The sequence below is a fragment of the Enoplosus armatus genome, chromosome 3 (assembly GCF_043641665.1).
Source record: "Enoplosus armatus isolate fEnoArm2 chromosome 3, fEnoArm2.hap1, whole genome shotgun sequence".
In the NCBI taxonomy this organism is placed as follows: domain Eukaryota; kingdom Metazoa; phylum Chordata; class Actinopteri; order Centrarchiformes; family Enoplosidae; genus Enoplosus; species Enoplosus armatus.
This window is the reverse complement of record NC_092182.1, coordinates 18,237,222-18,260,543: the sequence shown is the minus strand read 5'-3', so window position 1 is coordinate 18,260,543 and position 23,322 is coordinate 18,237,222. Positions and strand designations below refer to the sequence as shown.

The 23,322-nt window shown below is 40.5% G+C and overlaps 2 protein-coding genes across 6 annotated transcripts in view; one reads left to right on the top strand and one right to left on the bottom strand.

The window, feature by feature from the left end:
* Positions 1-1,374: 1,374 nt before the first annotated feature.
* dctn2 (dynactin 2 (p50)) lies at positions 1,375-14,935 on the bottom strand. 4 transcript variants are annotated; one of them, XM_070901913.1, is made up of 15 exons: positions 14,750-14,935; positions 14,358-14,426; positions 13,471-13,479; positions 11,107-11,203; positions 10,339-10,400; positions 9,999-10,097; positions 8,535-8,695; positions 7,730-7,883; positions 7,421-7,486; positions 7,112-7,150; positions 6,798-6,875; positions 6,029-6,100; positions 4,869-4,971; positions 3,720-3,811; positions 1,375-2,202 (listed from the first exon to the last, which is right to left on the bottom strand). In XM_070901913.1, the coding sequence occupies exons 1-15, from the start codon at positions 14,783-14,785 to the stop codon at positions 2,116-2,118; spliced, it is 1,224 nt and encodes a 407-aa protein (XP_070758014.1). In that variant the 5' UTR covers positions 14,786-14,935; the 3' UTR covers positions 1,375-2,115. The 4 variants fall into 4 exon arrangements, with proteins under 4 accessions (XP_070758014.1, XP_070758015.1, XP_070758013.1 ...); XM_070901914.1 differs by lacking the exon at positions 13,471-13,479 and adding an exon at positions 12,031-12,036; XM_070901912.1 differs by lacking the exon at positions 13,471-13,479 and having other exon boundaries at positions 14,343-14,426.
* A 2,310-nt stretch (positions 14,936-17,245) lies between these two features.
* kif5ab (kinesin family member 5A, b) overlaps positions 17,246-23,322 on the top strand; it is a 53,466-nt gene continuing 47,389 nt past the window's right edge. For both annotated transcript variants that reach the window (XM_070901901.1, XM_070901900.1), the window contains exon 1: positions 17,246-17,374. In XM_070901901.1, coding sequence (XP_070758002.1) covers positions 17,246-17,374 — 129 coding nt within the window. The remainder of the gene's footprint in view (positions 17,375-23,322) is intronic.

The following is a 23,322-nucleotide window of genomic DNA, read 5'->3' as shown; positions in this document are numbered from 1 at the left end:
AGCCAGAGGCACACATGTCCAAAAAGGCTTTTATGTTTTAGCAATCATGAAACTGACCTCTAGACTACAGTGTGCTGTGTCTGGATGACTCATCAGAAAACACCTGATCTTTACCCTCCTGTGTGTTACCTGTCTGCCTGTGTCACTAATACCATCACCTGACATCAAAAAATGAGCAAGCGTTTTGTTTTAATGCTGTTTATAAACCTGCTAATGCCAGAGGGATTTGAGGTTGACCTCACAGAAATCCATTGAGTGCAAGTATCAGAGTAGTGTTTCCTCTGTGTCTCTTCCTGATTTTACTCTGCTGTATGTCTCCAGTCAATGTCAAGTATAACTGTAGTTGTGTTCCCATTGGGAGTAGGACGTTTGCCTTTCAATCCTTTGGGACACTGGTCTTATCGGGTATTGATAGGTGACAGTAGGACAGGAAATGAGGAGACAGAGAGAGATGGGGAGTGACAGGCAATAAAGGTCCCTAGTCGGACATGTACCGGGGATGTTGCCGCTCATGGTTGGCACCGTAAAACTCTTGGCCAGCTCAAGTTTTCAAATACTTTTGAATGTAGTTTTCCTATTGTAGGTAGTGTCTAAAATGAGCTCTTCCTATCCACTTCAAATCCAGTTGGTCAAGAATGTCATGTTATTCTTCTTTCAGGGATAGGCAATGCAAATACAAACTGGTTCGACAGTAATTTAATCTTTTTCGGGGGTTTAATAAAATGTATTTCTACTGGAGCAGAAACAAGTATGGCAGAATCATTTACATTCATGAAGCCTATTTGGTAGTATCTTTAAAAGCTGAATAACAGTGTTCAGTATGAGTTTATCCTTTTTTATTAGATGCTATGCTGCCACCTAGTGTTCCTACATGGGCATAACAATTCCATGTGATGAAACCACAAAGGTGTATTTTTTGTTGTTGTTAAGATTGTGAATACCTCCATATGCACCAGATTAGAATTTAATTAAGAAGGCAAATATGATTTTCAAATGTATCACCCTCTATAAAATGTGTTTTACATGACAAAGCATCATGGCTGTATTTTGCAATACCAACGGCTGATGAGTCATTACCAGGAACTCGTACCTTTTGTTATCAAAAGGCAGTTTGTCACTTTACATCACTCCTACATTCATCTGATCTTTTTCAAAACTGTTCAGGCATCTGGCAAGACATGTCCACATAATCTGGAAAACTTGTTCCAATACATTCAGTAATATAGAAAGATTAATGCAGCATAGTACAATAATAATAGTATAGTTCTTTTTCATATTTTCAATCCAACCAAAACAAGTAGGAGCAGGTATGTCAACAATTAAGTGATCATTAAAAAAAGCGATCTTTATCTCATGAAATAAAAGGAGCCAAGCTTATCGCACTTGTTTTATTGATCAGTTTCCATGACCACAGATGTACAATACAGTTGACTTGTAGGCAATGACAAAGCAGATTAAAAGTTTGTCTGTGGCGTCTGGTCTCAGTCTTAATAATATAGTTACAAGCGACCGAGCGTGAAGAAACAATAAGGTACACAGGCATATTTACAAGCTCTTCTTCCGTGACTTGGCCCTGACACTCGCACAAACGTGCTCCTGCTACACTACAACACATTAGATCTTAATTTTCTTTTCTTTGTTTTTTACAGTCGACAACATCTTTAATGAGTCATCCATCAACCCACCATTACTGTGATTTGTTTAATTTGACCAGAGTATACAGTTCCAAAAGGAAATGGAGAAATTTCTCATGTTTAATACCAATAATTATAAAAACAATCCAGTCTAAAACTCAATAAGCTTAACATGGGACTGCATTCAGTGGCATGTATAGAGTGGACAAATGTGTTTTCAGTTGATATCAATTTGATGCAAGAGAAAGGAAGAGGAAAGGAGGGTGGACAAGAACATTTGGTCTCTTTTTTTTTGTTATTCCATCTTTTCCAACTTTCCAACATTCCACTTAGTGAAAAAAGGCAGAGGCGAAGTAGAGAGCAAGAGAGGGATGGCCAGAAAGGACAGAGTTAAACCCCAATCCCCCCTCTGTGCTCTCTAGCCAACTCTTATTTGTCCATGTTCTACACTCTCCTGGACCGGTCCAAACTCTGCCACCGTTTATTTGGAGAGCTTCTTCATCCTCTGATCTAGCGCAGAAAAGTTCTCTTCTACAGCCACCAGATTCTCCTTCATTGTCTGTTGGACCTGAGGAGGAGGGGGGGGGGGCAAGTTAGAGGAGAGAGAAGGAGGTAGAGTTGGAGGGAAAGTTAGGTTTCAACGTGAACAGGAGAGAGATTTTGATAGAGAGAAGTAGTAGGAAGGAAGATGTGGAGAAGCAGGAGTGATGATAATGATTTGAAGTGAACAAGTGAATTAGAGATATTAAAAAAATAGGCAGCATTTGAGGAGGCAGGAAGAGAAAACAAGCATAATGGAAAGCAAAGGTGCTTATAAAAGGGAGAACATGGTTACAAATGCGGGAAAATTATCATACAATTTAAATGGTCAACAGAAAACTAACAATGACTTTGAATCAAGACATTTGAGGACATCACCTTGGGCTCTGGGAATAAATACTAATGGTTGCTTAAATATTAGAGCTAAAACAAATAGTCAGTGAATTGATGAGTTGACTGACAGAAAATGAAAATTTTGATAATCAATAAACTATTTCAGTAGTTTAATCAACCAAAAATGCAAAATATTTGCTAGTTCTAGCTTCATCAGTGTGTGGATTTGCTGCTTTTCCTGTTTTATATTATATTAAATAATGTAATATCGTTCAGTGTTGACTGTTGGTTGGATAAAACGAGCAATTTAAAAATATAATTTTGGTCTCTCAAAAGCAGTGATGGGCATTTTTCAATATTTTACTGAACGGACTAAATCATTGAAAAAACAAAAATCACCAGGTTAACTGATGACAGATAATTGTTACTTGCTGTAAGCCATCATTATAGAACAACGTTGTTCCAGGAGGCGACAGAATAACTGTGCCTGCTACAAAAGAAACAGTTTTCTGTGAAAGCGTCATTAACCTTCTTAAAGCCAAAAGACACTGAATACAGAATTCAGAATACAATGCAATGTCTATGAAAGGTAAGCCCAAACCTTTTCTAACAGCAGAAGATTTTAAGTTTCAACAAACATCATCAAAAAAAGAAATGCTATTCTTGAAATGGCGCTGCTTTGTCCTTCTAGCCAGAAGCCTTGAACTGTGAAAGCACAGGTTGAGTATTGGCTGACCCAGAAGAGGCTTTAGAGAGCGTCTGTCCTCTTAATGGGTAGTTGCACTCTGTTAGATTGTTACTTTTGGCTGCTTTTACGGCACAGTGAAAGTGTTATTAGGACACTTTTTACACTTGTGTTCCACATACAAAGAGGTTCTGGCCAAGTGGTTGAGTCAAGTTTCTTTTTTTTTTTGAAGAAGAAGAAGAATCCAACATTTTCTATCCATCTGTGACAACGCCTCTGTAGACTAGAAGCTAGAGCAGGTATCACTAGGTTTCTGCCTTAAAAGATGCAGTTCAGTCTTGATACATTGCTACATGATAGCAATTGTTTAATTGTTTGAAGTCTTTTTGTATGGTCTCATACCAACGGTCCCATGGTTGTAGTAGCTCAAACACAAGGTGAACAATTAGAATTGTTAAAGTTAACTCCAGCAGTGTTAAAAATTGTTTATGTTGTCCCAATTGTTCAATAGATGTTGAACTTCCTACCTGTGTTAGCAGGGTGTTGTTGTCCTTCAGAGAGTTGTTGATCATCTGCTGAGTGGTGTCCAGGTGGGTCAGCAGCTGGCCAAACTGCATGGCTACGAGATGGTGGGGTGGGGAGAGGAAGAATAAGTAAGATGGAGTATTAGTTCTCAAATTTACAAATTTGTTTCTTAAAAAAAAAAAAGACAAAATGTTGTGTTTGCTCTGAGCCAAAGTGAAAGGGAGTAGAGACAAAGGTAATCTGACTTTGCCTTCATCGGTAAGAAAGATCAGGAGAGAAAAATAGAATCAGTGCAGCTCAAGCCTATTGAGTGAAGCACACTTTAGCTGCAGACTGTGACAGATTGGTGCAAAGAGAGTCTGGATGATAAATGACCTCTTTCAGCTCTCAGAAATGAATTATCAATATAATCTATTAATGCCAAGGTTCTGCTTTCATGTGCTAAATAATAAAAAGATGATAATGTGATATATAATATCATGCATCTCTTTCTCCCCGAGGGGGTGTTTAACAGTATTGCTAGATTTAGTCTAATTCTATTACCATTTTGAGGCTCCCTTTCAGTGATTTTTTGCCCTTTGTTATAATAGAATGGCATGGTTTGGGCTAATTCCATTATCTGTTTGAATCCCATTTTCGCTTAGTTTTCATCTTTTGTCTCGCACACAGACGTTCCCATTGCAAATGCAAATCTTTCAGACCAAGTATTACTTCCCAGCATAGATGCTGCCTGAAACGTGATCCAGGTTCACACCCTGTTATGTTCTGTGGCTACATCCTACATATTTTGAATCTTTAATGCTACTCCCCACCCCCACTAACCTACATACATCCTCTCCTTGAACTCTCATGGGTGTCATTTCAAGGTTCTTCTTCACTCACATAAAAGAAGAACATAAATTACTAAGGTTTTCATTGTTATCATCTTTAGCGGGGTGAAATCTGCCCCTGGAGCAGTATTATTACAATATTTGCAATATGAACCAATTACTCAACACCAGCACATTCTTATAATGTTATGGGGTAAAGTGATGTGAGAGTAAACAACTCCTCTACAACTTATCTGTCTCACTGCATAGAGAGTAATGCGAGGACACAAAGCAAGTCTTGGGCTACCACCTCGTAAACCAGTTTCAGTCCCTGTGTGTTACCTTGCTCATGCAACTCCTTGACAGCAACAAGCCTCTGCACCACCTGAGGTATAGAAGTGGACACAGCATCCCACTTCTGCACCACGTCATAAAGCTGCGACACCTGACGGGTAAACACATACAGGCACATTTAATACCAAGATGAAGTCTTCCAGCTAGAAGAACATGTCATAGATTTGTCCTCAGTTTCCTAAAGTAATAACTATTGTACTGAAAATTATATAAATGCACGCTAATTAATACATTCATGCCATGTAGTACGCATTTGAGCAGTGTGGAGACTTTGTGGTTTGTCAAGCTTGCTAGCTAATGATATTATTATCATTATTATAAACAGTAACACCCACAGTCTAACTCAACTTCACAATGCTGTGGCCCAGAATGCTAGAGACACTTCTCACGCTCCTCGAGATTTGCCCTTTTCAATTCCAGCTGTATTTTATGGCTAAAGGCAAAGGCCCAGTTATTGTGGGTACAATGACTTTATTGTACATAATCTCACATTAAAGCATGCTTTTGTGCAAGACTAAATTCTTCATTTTACAAGAAATGAAGTCACACAACCTTATTTAGTAATTCACAATTAAAATACATTACAGTCTCTCAGAGATTTAAACAGCAATGTACAATAATCTTATGTATCAAAAATTAACTACTTTGCATGACTTATTCACCATAATGATATAATTAACATGCTCTGCCCTCTGCTGGTCTTTTAAGCGTACAGCACTTAAGAACAGTTGGTGCCTAAAACACAAGTGCGTTGCCTGGAAATCAGGCAGATCTCACAGCTGAATTTATCATGAAAACCTAAAAAAGTTTTGATTCATTACAGCACAAAATTAACAAACTGCCTGGTGATAAAATTGTGGTTTGGCAACATATTGTTCTACTCTTCACTGGGTAGTCTGGCTGCCAGACCCTTTCAATTGCTAGTTGAAAGGGCCTGGTGAACGTTTTCCAAATAAATATCATTTAACTAAAACTGAACTAGCAAGATTATCTTCTGTGAGACTACAAGATTATTGGATATATTATACAACTTCCTGATAAAAACTCAATGATTGTAGGAATCTTCCATCTTACAGTGCTTTGTAACAGAGGAATCACTGGTGGACTGCATGACCCTAAGCACTGATGAATGTACAGAGATTACAAACCTTGTTTTGTGTATCAGCATCCTCAATTGCTGCCTTGTGTTTAGCAATCTCATTCATTTTCCCGAGAACACTCTAAATGGGAGAGAAAAAAAGTGTTATTTTGTGTGCGAGAGGGGTTCAGGCACGTAACAGAAAAAAAGACATGCATTGATTAGGTTAATGTCAATAATGTGGTAAATTGACAGTTTCTCATGGCAGGCTACACCTCAGGAAAACCAACCGCAATGAAATTTGGCATATTTTAAAAGCAAAAAAAGTATTTATCAGTATTTCACCGCACAGCAAATGCCTGTCTCACTCTCTCGCCGAGTTTCAATAACCATCCAGCGTGTGGGGTTGTTTGAAAAATAATTACATTACTTCATTAGCTGTAGTATGCTGTCCTATTACCACAGTTAGAAAAAACGCACCTTCCAATAACCCCAAAACTTTCTTATTAACCCTGTGATTCTTTTTAGCGGGCTAAGGAAGGGTTGAGACCTTGCAGGAAAGGAGATGGTTCTATATCTCGTTGTAAATTCTTACATTTGTTAGATACACAAAAAAAAGTTTGCATACAAGTTTCTAATTAGTTTTGAATTTGCTGGGCAGCACCTTTGCCAGAGCAAGGCTAGCTGTTGCCTCAGGTTTGCACATCTCGACTAATCTGTCCTGACTACAAATATATGAAATATCGAGCTCTCATTGAGCTCTCCGTAAGACAGCAAAACAAACATCATTCTCATAATTTTTAAACTGAAAGGTTTCTATGGGAAACATGCCAACATACCTGCAGCCTGGCCTCCACTTGATCCAGAGTAGCAGAGTCCAGTGCGCTGACCCTCGCCTGCAGGAGCTCTATGGTGTCCTGATACAAACAAGCACGCACAAACACACACAAACACACACACACACGCACAAGTTATATATAAGCTTGAGCACAAAACGTACTACTGGCACAGCAACAATAAACAAACTTGGAGGAACTGATGTCATCTTTGAAGTATGACCCAGTTCTCTGGCTGTGCGTCAGATACAGAGAGTTATGAATACAGACACAAACTCCATACAGTGTGTTCCCGAAGAAAGAAGCCGACTTCTTACCATCAAGCTGACTCCTTGAACGCTAGCACTCAGAGGTCCCTGCAACACAAACACAAAAAGGGAAAATACATTTTAACAAGATGCAGAGAAGCCACCCCCATCATTTACATAAATCAAGTGAAGATTTTATTTCAATTTCACTTTGTGGATGGTTACACAGCAACAGGAGCATGCAAATTCTGCTGGTGTGAGAGTGAAACAGAGAGGGAGATAAATGGAATTAGTGTGAATGAAAGAGAGAAGCATTAGAAAGAGGGTGTGTGTGTGTGTGTGTGTGTGTGTGTAAAGACTGTGTGAGTCGGTGTGTACCTGCTTGTCTGATCCTGAGCCAACCGCGATCTCCAGCTCAGCTAGACGCTTCTCCAATTCCGCCATCTACAGGGACGGAACAAGGCAACACATGGCTGGCAGTGACAACAGCATCCCACAAGACACACACAAACACCCACGCACACACCTTCCTGCCTTTTGTCCCACTGATTGCCGTCAAATATTCTGACATTCCTCTCATGAGGATGAAAACAAAAACACGTCTCGCTGATGATACCCGCTAACACATTTGCTCATTCATCCAAGACTCCTCGACTCTGCTCCCTACACCTCCCTTTCCCACTTTACCTTGGCAGACTCATTGAATTTCTCCTGCTCTGGTCTGCTGTGCAGCTCGTAGAGTACCACTCCATCTGGGCCCTTAGCTGATGCCGTCGGCTTGGTGTCTCCTGCGGTGCTGCCACGGCTGCCCTTGGCCGCTTCCAGCTGGGTGAGCAGACGCCTGCAGGAAGGAAGGAAAACGAGACACAAAAGGATTATATGCTCAATATTTTTATCAGCGCCATGTGCTGCTGTGCCCCCTCTCTCTCTTGCGACCAATCTTTTAAGCTTAGTTGTAAACTGCAAGGTCAAGCTGAGCTTAGATCTTTTTAGGACAGTTTTCATCACTTTTTCTTTGCCTCCTCTCACTTGTGTCACTGTCTCTTCCTTTTCTCTATCTTCAGTTCCTTTCCTCGTGCAGAGTTGTGGCCTGACAAGTCACAACAGTGCAATTTTATTCTCTCTGCCTTCTCTCAGTTTATCTCTCACCTTCTCCAGTTTTTATTTCCCTTCCTCAATCATCTGGCCATCAGTTCTTGTGCACCCGGGGTAGTGCAATACTGGGATCAGCTGGGTTTATGTGAGCTATTGATATCAGCTGTACTGCCTTGCCCTTATTATTCTCTCACTCCTTATATCTGGGTTATAGTCCAAGGCTCAGTGAGATTAATTCCCCTGCACTCCTCCCCAGTGCCTCCTCTATTGCTGACTCCCTCTTTCCATCCATTCCCAGCATCCTAGCTCATCACTCTGTCGGGGTCTGATAGGTTGTAGCGTCACGTTTCAGATTCCAGATGCTTGTCCTCTTTAGTGTCTTGTCTTCTCAGCTCACCTGGCCAGTGCTCCATCTGGGTCAGCCAGGTTGATGTGTGCCTGCGGTCCCAGCAGAGAGTCAAGATGGGCAGAAACCAGCTGCTGTTTGAGCTGGGCTGCCTGCTGGGCGAGTACCACCGGGGTCAGGCGCTCCTCTGCATTACTTTCCTTTGTGGCAGCCTGGAAGCAGAGGGACACCGAGGTCACTGAGTAACTGAGATCTACACAAATCGAGGACTAGAAGTCTGTCTCAGCCAATCAGGTATGCCAAATTAAAAAAATGACAAGGTACTGTATACATAATTGTGCACTCTTTTTCTAGGCATGTAAATTGGATTTGTTCTTGGATTGTATTTCAGACAGTACAGAATTAAAGGGATATTCCAGTATTTTGTAAACCAGGTTTGGATTAACTATGTAGCTAACTGCATAAGGATCTACTTAAGGGTAACCAAATTAATCAGCTAAATCCAGAGGGCTAATTTCTGTGTTTACTTTTGTTTCGACGCAGAGACAAGTGTTTGAAATGATTGATTATTTAGAAAGCTTTCCCCTACGAATCTCTAAAACAGAGGGGGCGGACCGAAGTTGAAAAATGCCAGAATTTCCCTTTAACATCGACAATAACAAAGCACAGCTCATGATATAATGATCTATAGCAAAACTTTGGATATGCACAGTCAGATGTCTGGTGTGATCCCTGCACAAGAACTTATAGCACAACATAGAGCACAATATCATCAAACTATGCCATTATTTCTCAGTTAATCTGGTCTAAGTGTATTAAAGTACGTTCTTACACATGCACATACCATTTGGGTTTTTCATTCACTACATTCACCCTGATGACTGGACACACATTACTTGAGCAAGTAAACTGCTCCACGGAGGTCTTTCATAAGTGTAAATTTAGAGGCTGTAGCAGAGAGAGAAGCAGCTTGTTCCCTACAGCCAGGCAGCATATTTTGCCAGCATGACCTGCATGAGCTAAAACCCACGGATACTTTCACAAAAACTGCCAATTCACAGGTTGACGCAGAATTTGGTGTTGTACTCATAGAGCAGCAGACCCTGCTCTGTGTGTATCCAAGTTAATGACACCCAAGGTTTAATTAGTTTCTGGGTTGTGGGTCTTTGTAAGTCTGAATAGCAATTCCTTGCACTGATTTTAATCAGTTTGGGTGGAACTGTATGCTCAGTGCACACACCATACTAAGCCTTGGATCAGATACACAGGTCTCTAGTGTGACAGTAAGAACTGGTCATAAATATCACACCTCTGAAATCAAAAGATTGCACTCCCCTGAACAAATACATGAAGTCGTGATCGAGTGGAGGAAAGTCCCCCTGTGAAAGGCTATTGAATTTGTGTGCAGACAGCAAGATAAAGGCTGGATAATCAGAGTGTACCATCCCTTGCCAAGTCCTGTGGGCAAGGGAGAAGTGTGTGTGAGCGCATGAGTGTGTCTCTGTGTCAGTTCACCTGGATGGTATCCACCTCCTGAGTGAGTTCCTGGATCTCGTTCACCAGGCGCTGGTACTTTTGCTGGGGCGTCTCCTTCACTCCACAGCCCTCTCCAAGCTAAACAAAGATGAGCGAGCAGAGAAATGGTATGATTATTACACAACAGCAAAGTGGGTGTAGTAGAAAGAGCAGCCCTGACACGAACAATCACACAACACCCAGACTCTTGACTTTATCAGAAAACACATGTAGCGAGTGAAGTAAAAATCACAATGGTGTTGTTACCCTCAAAGTGGAACACATTCTTAAAGAATGAAAAAGTGAAATAATGAATTTCTGCTGAACAGAATGTACTCACGATTTCAAATTCTCCTGACTCATAGCCCACTCTTCTGCTTTTGCTGATTCTGTCTGAGAAGTCTGTGAAAAGGAGACAAATGAGAAATAAAAAAATAGAGACAAAGACATGAGGCCAAGTCTGAGCTAGATCAAGGTTTGGAGTTTGAAATCAGCAAAAGGATTGATGTGTTTTGTTTCACCTGTAAATGAGGATTGACATTTTGAAGCAATGGCACCTGTTAACATTGTCTGCCTTAGTCTTGTAGTTTGTAAAGAGTATTTTGTAAATGTCTTTATCCATTAAGAGTAAATGTTTGTAAATGATATTCTAAAAAGATGACAGTAATGTTGTTTTGTATATGTCACAAGACTGACTATGGTTGTATGTATAAGGACATCGTAAAAAACTCAAAAACCTCCCTGCCAGTTTATTAGGTACACCTAGCTAGCCAACACTCCTGCAATAAATCTCACCTTCACGAAGTTTATAATGTTCCGTTTTTGTTGGAACTGTTTTAGACTATTTGGTCATTTTGGAGGCTACAGTTTGTGGTGCTGTTGAACTGTGTCGCATTATACTGACTGGTGTTTCTATTATTTTGACCATCCCATTTATATCGATGAGGGTAGGCTAAATAATAGAAACCCCTCTCTGTATAATATACGACTCTCAATTACTTACTAAAAGCAATGTTGCCCTTCTGTATTACCTTAATGAGTTAGTTGAGTTAATAAGTTATGATAAGAATATAAGTTAAGAGTTATTTATCATCCACTACGAACTGACCAAGTCCCTTGGTGGTGACATGCTTGTCTTTGAACTTGTCATAGGCTGCGTTGGGGTTGACCACAATCCTCTCCACACTGTCACTGCAGAGCTCCTCCTGTCATTGAAACACCAGGAAATAAAATCAGATAAACAAAATCATAAAGGGCATGTAAGACTATACAGTCTTACTTTATAGTCTTACTGAGGCAGTGAGCCAAAAGTCTCAAAACCCAAGATATATTTGTAATATGTTTACAGGTTGGTAAGATCTGAGAGGAAATTCTACCCTTGATCACTGCCTCGAAATATGATTTAAAAAGATAAGTCAACAAGTGTATTATTGCTTACCAAGGTCAGATACCCTCAGAAATTAAAAGTCATTGTAGCCATGAATCATGAAAATCTGCAAGAGCTTCACAGTCATTATTTGGGGCTGTTCTAGGGAGATCCAGATTATTTCAACATAATTTAGAGTACCGGCAGGCAAGAGACAAATTAGCAAAATGATGTATATCACAGTTTTTACAAAGGCCTGATTGCAGACATGAAAAGCTTTAACTTTCATAAAATATGTGTCATCCAAGTGGTATAAGTCAACGATGGTAAAATCAATGTTACGTGAATGAAAAAGGCAGAACCAAAGCTGGAAGCGACTAACACCTTCTTTTCTAAATGACAGTTCTTAGATTAGTGATTCTGGGGAGCACAAAGAAAATATGGTGGATGATCATTTGATCAAAACTTCCTACTGATCAATTATGATGAACTAGAGGCTATGGGTAAGATTAAAACACCACTGACATACAGATAGATGACATGAGTCTGGGCTCACACACACACATTTGGATAAAAAGACAAACCAAGAAAACACACAGAACACAAAACAGTTACACAGATGTAAGGAGGAGGAGGAGTGAGGAGGAGAGTTAGTCAGGCTCTTACCAGCTCCTTGGGTTTCCAAAGAGAGTTAGAGAAAGTAACGGAAGAGCAGAGGGAGAGAAAAAAGTAGGGGGGAGAGGGAGAGAGAGAGAGAGAGAGAGAGACACAACACAGATTAATGTGGTTATCACATGCCATGCACACAACAGGAACAGTTGGCCAGGGTCGGGGAAAGATAAGAAAGAAAGCAGTGTTCTGAGAGTTGCTGCCCCTGGAGACACACTGTTCAGACGGCTTGTGATGTCTCCAGTTCTTTCCCTCTTCCCCAATTCAGGGTGGTAAGCTGGTACACTAACACCAAACAAGTTACTTTCTCCTTTGATACCATACTGTACTTTATAATGCAGTGTGACCATGTGCTGTCATGGAGGGCACTGTAGGTCTCACAACATTATGCTATGGATGCAGGGGATTGGTGTTTTAAAAAACAATGAGTCACAATGAAGGGTAACGGGTGGTTTCAGGGTGCCTAGGTCAAGAAACTTTAAAAGGCCTGAGAACCCTAAAATGCATTCTGTTACAGAAATTGATATATCATAAATCATTCAGTGTGGTTGAGTTATTTTTTAATAACATGCAGTTCATCCTAAAATGAATCCTCTAGACCAAACCAAAGTGGTTAATTAAGTATATTCAAAAGTTAAAGCCCATATACACTGTGTTGTCTTTGGTCATCAATCCAAGATGATGTCTACCGATGGCCGATTTAGAGCATTGGTGACCAAAGAAAGTCTGCGTCAAATTTAGAACCAAATTGTCAATGTGACTTCTGCTATGACTGACATCTACAAACCAAACAATCAGAATATGGCACGAAACTAAAGATACACCGACCCAACTCTGAAGAACTGTCATCTCAACGTGGATTGGTCACGTCTGGTCAATACCTGATCCACTTAATAAGGTCAGTATTGGTGCAGAAACCATTCTGATGCATCCTTACATAAAATGACATAGGATACACTGGTATTGCACAGTGTATAGAGGCTTTTAAAATGTCCAGTTAGTCAGTGTAATGTGGTTAGCCAAGACGCAACTGTTAGAACGATGGCAGATTAAAAAGGGAAATATTGTAAACAGACAAACATTTTTCTTTCTCCTGTGCTTCACACTCACACAGACACATACTTGAGCCTTCACTGCTTTGTCAAAACATGACCCAGTAAAAGAGCGAATTAAAGTGCTGCTGAAGACCCATCCACATCATAATTCCCTTAAAATAGTTTAAATGAGCAACACAAAGAGGAGGAAAAGAATCAATTCCTTGCACTTCAAAACAATCAAAAATTGATGAATTACAAAGCACAAAAAGGGTCACTCCATCGATCTATTTCTCATTTCATCCCAATCAATAGAGGTAGGAAAAGTGGATATGAGATTAACAAAACATGCATAAAAAGCATGGCATTAAGCTCACTGAGAGTAAAATGGAGCCAGTCTTACTTGTACAAACTAGGGTCCCAGGAGGGGTGGGGAAGAGTCAAAACATGGGCAAGGGTATGGGAAGAACGAATATGGACACATGGAAGGGAAAATGCCAATTAGGATTCACTCAGCTGGTCAGTAAACAGCTCAGACATGTTTAAAAGCAATGTCAGACCAGCATCCCACAAAGTGCTCAATAAAATTAAAAAAAGACTTTACTCTATGTGACTACTAATGTTACAGTGAGAATAGAAATTTCTGAGAGGTACAAGACCATCATCATGAAAGAGTTAGAAACATACACAGTAGATTTTCTTCCTTGACATTTTAATAGATAATGGTGATTGGATGGGACTTTGGGAGAAATCTATTTTTATATTTGTCTTCCTTTACGTACTCCTCTCCATGTATAAATAAGCAAATATACTAATGTGCTAACATAAGCTTTTCATATAAATGAGAAATTACATATTATGCATTAATGAAGTCAAGAGGTGGTTATAGATGTCATCTTGGAACTTTTGGTAGATAACAAAGGAGAACACACATTTTTATATTTGCCCTACAGAGTTAGTAAAGACAGCGCATGTGCGGTTCACAGTTTAACTTAAATTTCAGAAATAATAGCTCAGTAAATAATATCAAGTGGCATCACATTACTTTCATGCATTAAAACAGTACTGCTAAGCTACAAACAGTGCTTTACCATATCAATAGTAATGCTAAGCCAAGTAATTGCGTGGTTAGGTGTTTAATCGTGGAAGGGATAATGCACACTGATGTGTGGAGAAATCAGCTCTTTCTCTGTTATATGAAGTGTAAACACTTGTTAGCTGGTTAGCTGCAGCGAATAAACTAACAGTCTGCAAACTGACAAATCCAGTGAATACAAAACGTCCACTTACCGACTCAAACTGAGCCTGGTCATCTTCTGGAAGGTCACCGGTCTCGTAGACGTCCGGCTCGTTAAAGGCCTATTAAAACAATTAGGTAAACAATTTATCATATTATCAGATATTCCGTTTATTGTCGTTAGCCTGGCCAACGCCCCGGCCCATTCAACAACACGTATTTGCTAGCCCTTGCTCTCTGATGGCTTGTATCACAAGACACAACATTAGCTGAAAAGTTAGCGACTAAGAATCTACAATTGTTAACGCTCGTCGTATAGTAGCTGCAAACAATAAGCAGACAACAGAATACAGCAGGAATGTTAGCTAACTTAGCTGTCACAGCTTGGGGCTAGCGTTGCAAAGTAGCAATCTAGCTAATCTGTCTGCTAGCGTTAGCCACTTACAATTCCTGGCAAGTTTGCGTATTTTGGATCAGCCATTGTCAGCGGGAAGCACAGATGAGACCAAAAAAATCACGCTATAATATAATAACAGTTCTTAAAACGTGTAAATGATCGATGAACCGAATCGAATTATAACAAAAGCTAACGATAGATGAGCCAGCAGTCTCTCTGCCGGCGGAGTCTTCCAGGCTGATGTGGTCACTAGCTTGATTTGACAGCGTGTACGTTAGATTTCTCACAAGCGCAGGCGAATGGGCGGTGATGTGTTCGCTACATCAATGGGAACGAGTTTAACGGCCTACACAAACCAACAAAACAAACATTCCCGACAAAGAGGACCGTCGTTACGCATGCGTACCGTTTGACCAATACCATTTAACGGCCCCCTTTTTGTTGTTTAGCATTGTTTTATTTGGTTTTCCCATCAAACACAGACTTTGTTGCCGCACTAAAAATGTATTTAACAAATGATTTGCTTCAACAACCAAATTATTCTGTCTTTATTTTCAGAAGGAATATGGTTGAATTGTAGCAGAGTTGTCACACGGTGGCGCTAAAGGTACGTGCAAACGACTCAATCAATGGACCAAAGATAGTCGACTGAGAAGATGGTTTACTCTGTTAGAAAAAAATGCACCACCTTTTCTAAAGTGGTTGTTACGTAAGAGTTCTATAATGTTTGATAAGGTAACGCTGTACGTTTCTTGTTTGAATTAAGTAATCATTTATTTTTCAATGTTTTACCTTTTTGGAGGCCATGTTGTAGGAGAAACAACAACTATAGCGAAAAGCTTTTTTTCCAAATCAGGAAAAAACCCTGGATACACTGAAAATTAAATAACTCACTCACTTAAAAACTCTTAAAATGTACCATAGTATTCTGTTCCCTATGTCACATTTGTTACATACTACGAAAACATACTTTACAGTAAATGTGAATTACATGTCTTTTATTAATTATCAAATTACTGTAAGCAAAATGCATGCACGGGATTGATTTGTTCATGGCTGACATGAAAAAAAGTCAAATACGTTTTTAAAAGTCTAATTATTACATAACATAAGAGTATGTTCTATTAATGCATGTTTGAGAAATCAGCTCTTTTTCTTTCCATTGTTTTTACTACTAGCCTTTTACTCCTACTACTGACCAATCACATTACTGGGCTGGGTGACTAAGCATAATCTGATTTGTACCTCTGGGCTTCTTCAAGAACACTTCACTTTCATTAAAATGTAAAATGCAAATTCATTCATTTTAAATGTAAGTCTACTATAACACCTATATTTCCATTCAGGCTGACTGTATTTCTTACCTTGTATATTCTAGAGGAACCACTGGCACTGACCAACTTTACACATGAAAGTCTGTTTACTCATCATGAGATTGTTAGCTTTAACAGTTGTAAAATGTCTTCTGTGGTTCTTGAGGAGCTCTATAAAGTCTGACTTTTTTTTAACAGAAAGCTTGGTGTAAATTTGGATTGTGGGTGTTTACTAGGCAGGGAGAGTCTAATGAAAGCCTACACTTAAGTAGCATTTTGGGAAATGTATTATGCAGCGTTTTTGGAGCTTGACCTCCAGGGGCTTAACGTCATGATATCTGAGCTGCTTCATCTTTTACCATTCTTTTAATCTGTCTCTCTCGAGTCTTCCAACTTCATGAAAGTGTAGTGCTGCATCGCTGGAGTACCCCTTTAAATCTCTGGGCAAACAATGATGGAGCCTCTGGTTCCCACATGACTACCCAACTTGTCATGCAAAACAGCATTGCCATGACGACCAGTCTGGTGCAGACCTGGAAAAAAAAGAGATGCCCTCCTCAAAAACTACTGGCCACAGAAAATATCTCACCACATGCGAACAATAGGCAACCTTCAGCTTTTTGTTAAAAGTTAAAAGTGAGCGATAAGAACTTTTCTGAGGATCCAGTATAGTTGTGGTTGCGGGAATAAGAAGCGGAGTTGGAGCTCTCCTCCCTGCTCCTCGGTCCCTGCGCTCAGCGGTGCTGATGAGAGAGGATTTGAGTCGCTACTTCTCCACGCCCCGCCCCCAGTGAGAGAGCAGGGATGACAGTGATGCGAGGCATGCTGAGGAGCCTGCAGCCTACCCAGACACCGCCGACCGGACCAGTTTGGAATATACTCCCAATTTGCAACTCTCCATCTGTTCTCCACCGCTCAACTGCACCTGAGTTTGTTTTGAGGGCATTTGAAACAGGAAACTCTCTCAAACGGGTTCTTTTTTTTTTGGGTTTTGTTTTACATTTCTTGAATGAATTTGGCTGTGGTCTCTCCCAAAACTCGTAGTTGTCCGTTCTTCCTAATGCTTCGCCTGCCAGTCTCGCTCTGCATGTGGGTATAGCTGGTGGTTTCAGCCTGCGTCCAGGTGGTTTACGGGAGAAGATTGCACAGGGAATATCTCATTTTTGATTTAGATAAAGAAATTCCTCTTTATCTTTTGGAAGCGCATCCACTGTTTTTTTCCCCCCTCACAATGGCTGATGCTAACGCGGAATGCAATATCAAGGTGTTGTGTCGATTTCGTCCACTGAACAAGTCCGAAATTATCCGCGGAGATAAGTTCATCCCAATATTTCAAAGAGAGGACACTGTCATCCTCGGGGTAAGTTATTTCTAACGACCCCTTCCCCTTTTTTGTCATCTTTCCAAGCAGCCGATGGACGCCAACGCCAGGGGTTACACTTTTCATCTCGCACACACGTCAAATATTGGCCAGACAAGACTGGAGGCTTTAAGGCTTCTGGCAGGGATCAAACTAAGTAAAGCCCCTATCAATGCTCTGATCAGCATGTTGCATCATTCAGGTGTGCCTTACTGCTATTAAAAGAGCTACAAGGCTTCCCAATATCTGTAATTCAGACTGAGCCTTGCAGGAAAAAAATGGGATAGATCAAATTAATGAATTGCCCCTCATGTCATGTTTTTAGATGATTTACCAGAATCCTCAATTCAATTCAGCCCAAGATCAGTAAACTCCACAATGCTGAGCTTATGATGAAAAAAATAACTTGGATCTCGACCCCACCTTTGTGATCCCACACTGTGCCTCATTATCTGCTTCTTCTGTAGTATTGATATACTGGATTTTGGAGTGTTTCCTGTCTCAGAGAATCATGCAGGGCTGATTGATTGCTGGTGATGCATCTTAGCCTTTAATGCACCGTTGAATTATCAGGTGCCTGCAAATCTACTGAGAGTCATAATCATGCTCTGTGGGTTGTTTCTGTCCAGAGAATAGATTTTGGCTTCATCTCAGTGCAAAATGAACAGCAGCTGATGATTGCTGCCACTGCTTTTGGGCAGAAATGAAAATGAACCAAGCTATAAAATGTTTATCAATCTAATGGATACATGCCTGAGGCTCAGGTTAACAGTGGAAGATTAGAGTGCTCTATATGCAAATGTTCTCATTGTTTAGATGTAAAGCACATCTGGGCCAAAGCTAACACACACACACACACACACACACACACACACACACACACGTATACATATGTATACAAGCATGCATACATGAATGGACATGAATGCAAGTGCTGAAACATGCACATATACTGTGTATATATATATATATATATATGCATGCATTTCACACCCATAACACAGTTCTTTCTCTCCACCAGAATACACACACACACACACACACACACACACATACACAAAGAGAGAGATCCACACCCACTTGGCCTGAGGGTTGACTCCCAGTGATGATGAAGACAGCAGAAAATCCCTATCGGCTTACTCTGTTGTCACACACATGCACACACACACACACACATATTAAAATTCAAGGCAGCATTGTCGGGGTAGATATCCCTGCGAGACTGTCTTGTATATCCTGGTTGGAGCAGCAGGATGTCTTCCACAAGCAGATTGAATGCTCATTATCACATTATTTTGGTGTTATTTGGGAATGGCAGGTTGGCATTACAGCAGCTTGAAATCGTTCATTCCTGTATCAATCTTGGCAACTGTATTTAAATGTATTCTGGGTGTGTTTGAAGGCAGCAGAAGAATGGAAAACCCATTCACATGTTCATTCTTGTAAATTGAGAGGTTATTTTAAACAACTGTATCTCAGTTTTAAAGTCTGAAGAACATCTTGAATCACTATCTTAAATCATTTATTTGATGTCAGTGCTTCTGTTCCTTTCAGTGTGTTAAAGTGAGGAAATGCACACTTCAAATTAGTCTACAGTTGGAAAGTCTGTGCAGAAATTAAGTACAATCATCACTGATGAAGTCTGAAAAACCGAAGCATGCAGTTCAGACTTTTATTCCCAGTAATTTCCTTCAATTCTCTTCAGTTAAGACGATCACAAAAGCATGTGCACATCTTTGTGAATGTAATTACTTTGGAGGCGTGTAGGATGTGAAGGCTTTTTAGGTGTGAACATGTATTCAGAGTGTGTACTTTCCTTCTGTAGCGTTTCTCTTGTAGCTCTGGAATACTCTCAGAGGAAGTTGTAAAAAAAAAAAAAAGTCTCCTGCGAGTTGAAATGCTGCGGCCGTCAGATCGGATCAGGCCTTAAAATATCTGTCCGGAAGGCAAGCAGGCATGCTGCAGGGACCCTGTAGCGACAACTAAGCACTCACATTCTGACGGTTGATAAAAACAATTCGCATCTGGGCAGCGCTGATGGCCCCACATTTGTTTGCTCGAGGAAGGCTCCTTGCAGAACTTGTTAACTGACAGAGGCAATGATTTGAGTTGTTGAATGATGATTCGGCTGCACCTGGGTGGCAGGCAGGAGGAGACTCGGAGAGATTAAAGATCGGGGAAGATGCTGTGCTGGTGTGCTCTGAATAGGTGAACGGGTGTCTCTGGGGCCTCAAAGCATTGGGTGAAGTCTGACTAGTGGGAGTTTTCATACTAGAGTCAAAAAAAGACTTATCAATCAACTTGGATGTGAATTCTGATGACTTGAACTCTGAGTTGCACTTAGCTATGCATCCTTGTAAGCATCACCCTAAATTCTGACATAAGCAAGTCAATGTAAAGAAGATGTGAGAACTTCAACATGACAAAAAAATGTTTCAATGCAACAAATTTATGTTTTGACTTCTCTTCATTTCAAGTCTATTCAGTGGTTACACAAATATGTTTCATGAGTTTATCTGTGATGCTAAAACACAATGTAACAGGAGCACAAGTAGAGAAGAGTCATAAAGATAGCAAACTGACAAAGACATATTAGTTACACAAGAGTATCTGTTTAAAGTTTTCTAACATAAGCCTCCATAAGCTACTGGTTATACCAGACGAAGTAGCGTTGTAGCACCAAAGTGTACAAATGGATGAGGATGGATGCATTTTATAGCTTGTGAATTCAACTTTGCAACACCAGCATTCATTAGGAGTTGTGTCTCTGACACCCTGATGAATATTCTTAAGTCCAATATGCTTTGGTCAAGAACTCCTGAGGGAAATATAGCTCTTTAGCTGCTAAATGCTCCTCTGTGTTCACCAGCTAGTCATTACCTTTGTCAGTCTGCTGTTTGGTGCTGGATAGCCTACAGTGAGTTTATGAGAGCCTTTTCACTGAAATCAGCTGCCTTTTGCGGCTGGAATTAAGGTTGAAAAAATCTGAAGACTGAATCAAATCAGTAGAGTTGCGGGCAGTAAAACAAAAATGTTGAGCTGAAAGATGCTAAAACGCTCCATAGAACAGAGGAGGAGTGCAGAGTCCAGTGATAGTTATCTGTATATTTGAGCAACTCGTTACACAGTCATTTCATCCAATGGCTAATATAAAGATGTGAATAGTGCAGCTTTAAACTCAAGTTGGTTACTCAGGCATGAACCTGAGTACTAGGAACTCAGTTTGTCTCTCACACTTCCCCCTCTGTGACTTAGACTTGCATTTCACCTTGAGGACTTGACTTGAAATGACTTCACTGCCATAATAGAAGATGTCCTATGCTAGGCTGCATCCACTTGACATCAGTAGTGAGGAATCAGTGCCATTTCTCTGAAGTGTGGAGCGGCAGCGCAACAGTAGTGCAACAAGCATGTCAAAATCCTCAGCAGCACAAACACAAGAGCACTGAGCAGAATCGTTCAACCCTGAAACCAGTAACACGGCAAATGTTGGCTCATAATAGATTAGGTTAGATTTGTTGTTGTAGGACAGGTAAACCTTTTGCTGAACATCCCTAAGTTAGACCGTCAGGTTTCTCAGCAGCTCCTAGAAGCCCTTTCAGACATTGCAACCCCATTTGTCCCCAAGAGTAATTCTAATGACAACAGCAATATGTCACATGCCGTACCTGTGTGACACAAAAATGAATTAGTTTGTTTCTCATGTCTTTTTTCATCTGTGGATCTGTGGAGCGCCGCAGGGCTGAGAGGCCGTGTGACAGTAATAACCATACTCAGCCAGTACTGACCCAAGGCACGGCCTTTGTGTTCGCTCCACAGTGGAGTGACACAGCTGTCTCCAGTATTTCACTGTCTAGAATAATACGGCGTCACAGGGGCCAGATTGTCCCTCCTAATCTTCTGGCAGGCAAAAATGACTGCCACGATGAATCACACTTTGGATTCAGTTCTATGAATAAATAAATTATGACCCCCTCGGAGGCAGCAAGATATGGAATTCTTTTCTTTCTTTCTCACAGGCGATGACATATAGATATCACATGCTTGTGCTGTATGAGCTGGGTTTATTAAAAATGGATTATATGCATATATGCATCATACCAGTGGCAGTATATGATGATAAGATGTGAGTCTGTAAGAAATAACTGCCATTTCAGACCTGTATTATTCACTTTATGATTGTTTGTTGTCATATCTCCGGATGCTGCAGGAGCTTTAAAAGCCTCACTAGTACTGAAGCAGATAAACTGCAGCATTTTCATTCCCTTTGCTCAAAATGAAATCATTTTATGGTTCATTTGGCTGCTGTTGTTGCAAACCCTTGTAATTATTTTTAGCTGCACGCTGAGGTTAAGTTTAACTTAAGGGAGTATGGTAAAATGACATAACTTGTTAACGCAGATTATTAGATCCCTCTCCATTTGTAACTATTCTAAGTGAGCGAGAATGCTTAAAACCTCCACAGCGGATTTTACTCTGCAGTGTCTCTTCAACTATAGGTCATTGTGTCTCTGAAACTGTGAGTCCCTTTTATCACGGGCCATTACTTTCCAAGATTAGAGGCACAATTTTAACGAGCCTGCAGCGTAGAACAAAAGCAGACTAAAAACCAAACTGCAACAAAAAAACAAAAAAAAAGCAAAAAAACAACCAGAGAAAGTCAGACTCGTGTGTGTGTATATGCTGAGTGGTTGTGTTGGCCGCAGTTTAAAACACTCATTACATCAAGTCCCTAACCTCTATACTGACCTCCCTGTCATTGTCATATGGAGCTTTTTGATTTTTGTTTTTTTTTGGCCATTACCGATAGCAAGGAGGGTGAACATGTTGAAATGGGTCCCTCCTCCCATGTTAGCAAGTCTAATTGAAATGTGCGCATTAAAGAACTATTGATTCCCTATTTTCTGCACACCATTTATAATTCTATGGATTACCTTTCCCTGGCTGCTGTTCCCCTGTGTGCTACTATAGAAATACCAGGGTGTTAAAGGCTGCTGTATTCACTGCTCGCGAAATACACCTTGTTTACATTTTTAGGAAGAATAGAGGATTAGAATGGTCTTGTCAAAAGGTTCACAGAGGATATTCTGCACCAAAGCTCACAGTTTTCATTTGGGCTTTGCTTTTCCACAAGAAGGCACTTATTTTCTCCTGAAAGCTGTTTCTGAGATTTATGAAAATTAATTAGGATAGTATGGTGTGCTACTGTTGCAGAAAATAGGCATGCAACATCGTTAAAAATTAATCGATTATTCATCAGCGGCCACTTAGTCTCTAAGATGTCGGCTTTCTGATGGAGCTGCAGCCTCTTTTCCTGTTGTGCTCGGCTGAGAGCTCATTCTCTTTTCTTCTCCTATCCCTTTCTTGATTAGGCGCCGTGGTAGAAAATAGGAGGAGAAAACAGCTGCCGTTGAAACAAACTGTTGACAGTGCATGTCGGGCGCAGCGTAAAGTCGTCTACCTGGCTCGTACCTTTTGTTATTTATAGTTCCACTGGAGCTGTGTCTCCTCAAGGATATTTCTTTGCAATGGCTTTAACTGTCTGTAAACCAAACAGAAATGGTGGTCCAAAGGGCTCTCTCGCTCTGGCCCCCGGTGCACGCTGTACTGCTCTAATTCTATCACTGCAGTGCACACACCCTATCCAATTAGGCAGCGTAATGGGATTGCTGTGTAGGGTCAAAATCTGCGCTCATTTCTCCCGTTAGACACCACCATCAGAGCAGCTACCGCTTGGGATCAGACCTCATCTTCTCCCCCTCCTTCTTTCTCTCGTCCTCAGTAGACGTTTCACTGTGTTTCTCTCTGTCTAGCTGTATTTCATGGTGTAATGATTCTGCTGCTTCATTTCCCCATGACTCAGCAGCAGTTTTGGGAAGATGTGAGGGAAGAAGCTCAGCCTCGTCTGTCATCTCATTAAGTTAGGTAGAGGCTTCTAGCAGGTTTTA